The sequence below is a fragment of the Microtus ochrogaster genome, unplaced genomic scaffold (genome assembly GCF_000317375.1).
Source record: "Microtus ochrogaster isolate Prairie Vole_2 unplaced genomic scaffold, MicOch1.0 UNK646, whole genome shotgun sequence".
NCBI classification, from domain to species: Eukaryota; Metazoa; Chordata; class Mammalia; order Rodentia; family Cricetidae; genus Microtus; species Microtus ochrogaster.
Window position 1 is genome coordinate 11,300 of NW_004949744.1, and position 511 is coordinate 11,810.

The following is a 511-nucleotide window of genomic DNA, read 5'->3' on the forward strand; positions in this document are numbered from 1 at the left end:
CAGGGTTTCTGACACACTCAGGATGTGGTTGCAACACTGTGTCTTGCACAGTAATAGACTGCAGAGTCTTCAGATGTCAGGCTGCTGAGCTCCATATAGGCTGTGCTGGAGGATTTGTCTGCAGTCAGTTTGGCCTTGCCCTGGAACTTCTCATTGTATTCAGTACTACCACTTCCAGGATAAATCCATCCAATCCACTCCAGGCTCTCTCCTGGCTTCTGCTTCACCCAGTGTATAATATAGCCAGTGAAGGTGTAGCCAGAAGCCTTGCAGGACAGCTTCACTGAGGACCCAGGTTTTCTAAGCTCAGGTCCAGACTGCTGCAGTTGTACCTGAGAGTGGACACCTGTGAAGACAAAGGCATAGTCTATTTCACTGTCAACCCAGTCCCTGTTCCTTCCTCAGGTTTGAAACTGGAAAGCTCCTTACCTGTAGTCACAGACACAAGGAAGAGAATGGTCCAGCTCCATTCCATATTGAAGACCTGTGTGCTCAGTGACTGATAAGAGGA

The 511-nt window shown here is 48.7% G+C and overlaps 1 gene segment (V, D, J or C); it reads right to left on the bottom strand.

Moving 5' to 3' along the window:
* Positions 1-17: 17 nt before the first annotated feature.
* Positions 18-475, bottom strand: LOC101980987. The segment is given in 2 exon segments: positions 18-346; positions 430-475. Coding segments are annotated over 2 exon segments (375 nt in total).
* Positions 476-511: the final 36 nt, after the last annotated feature.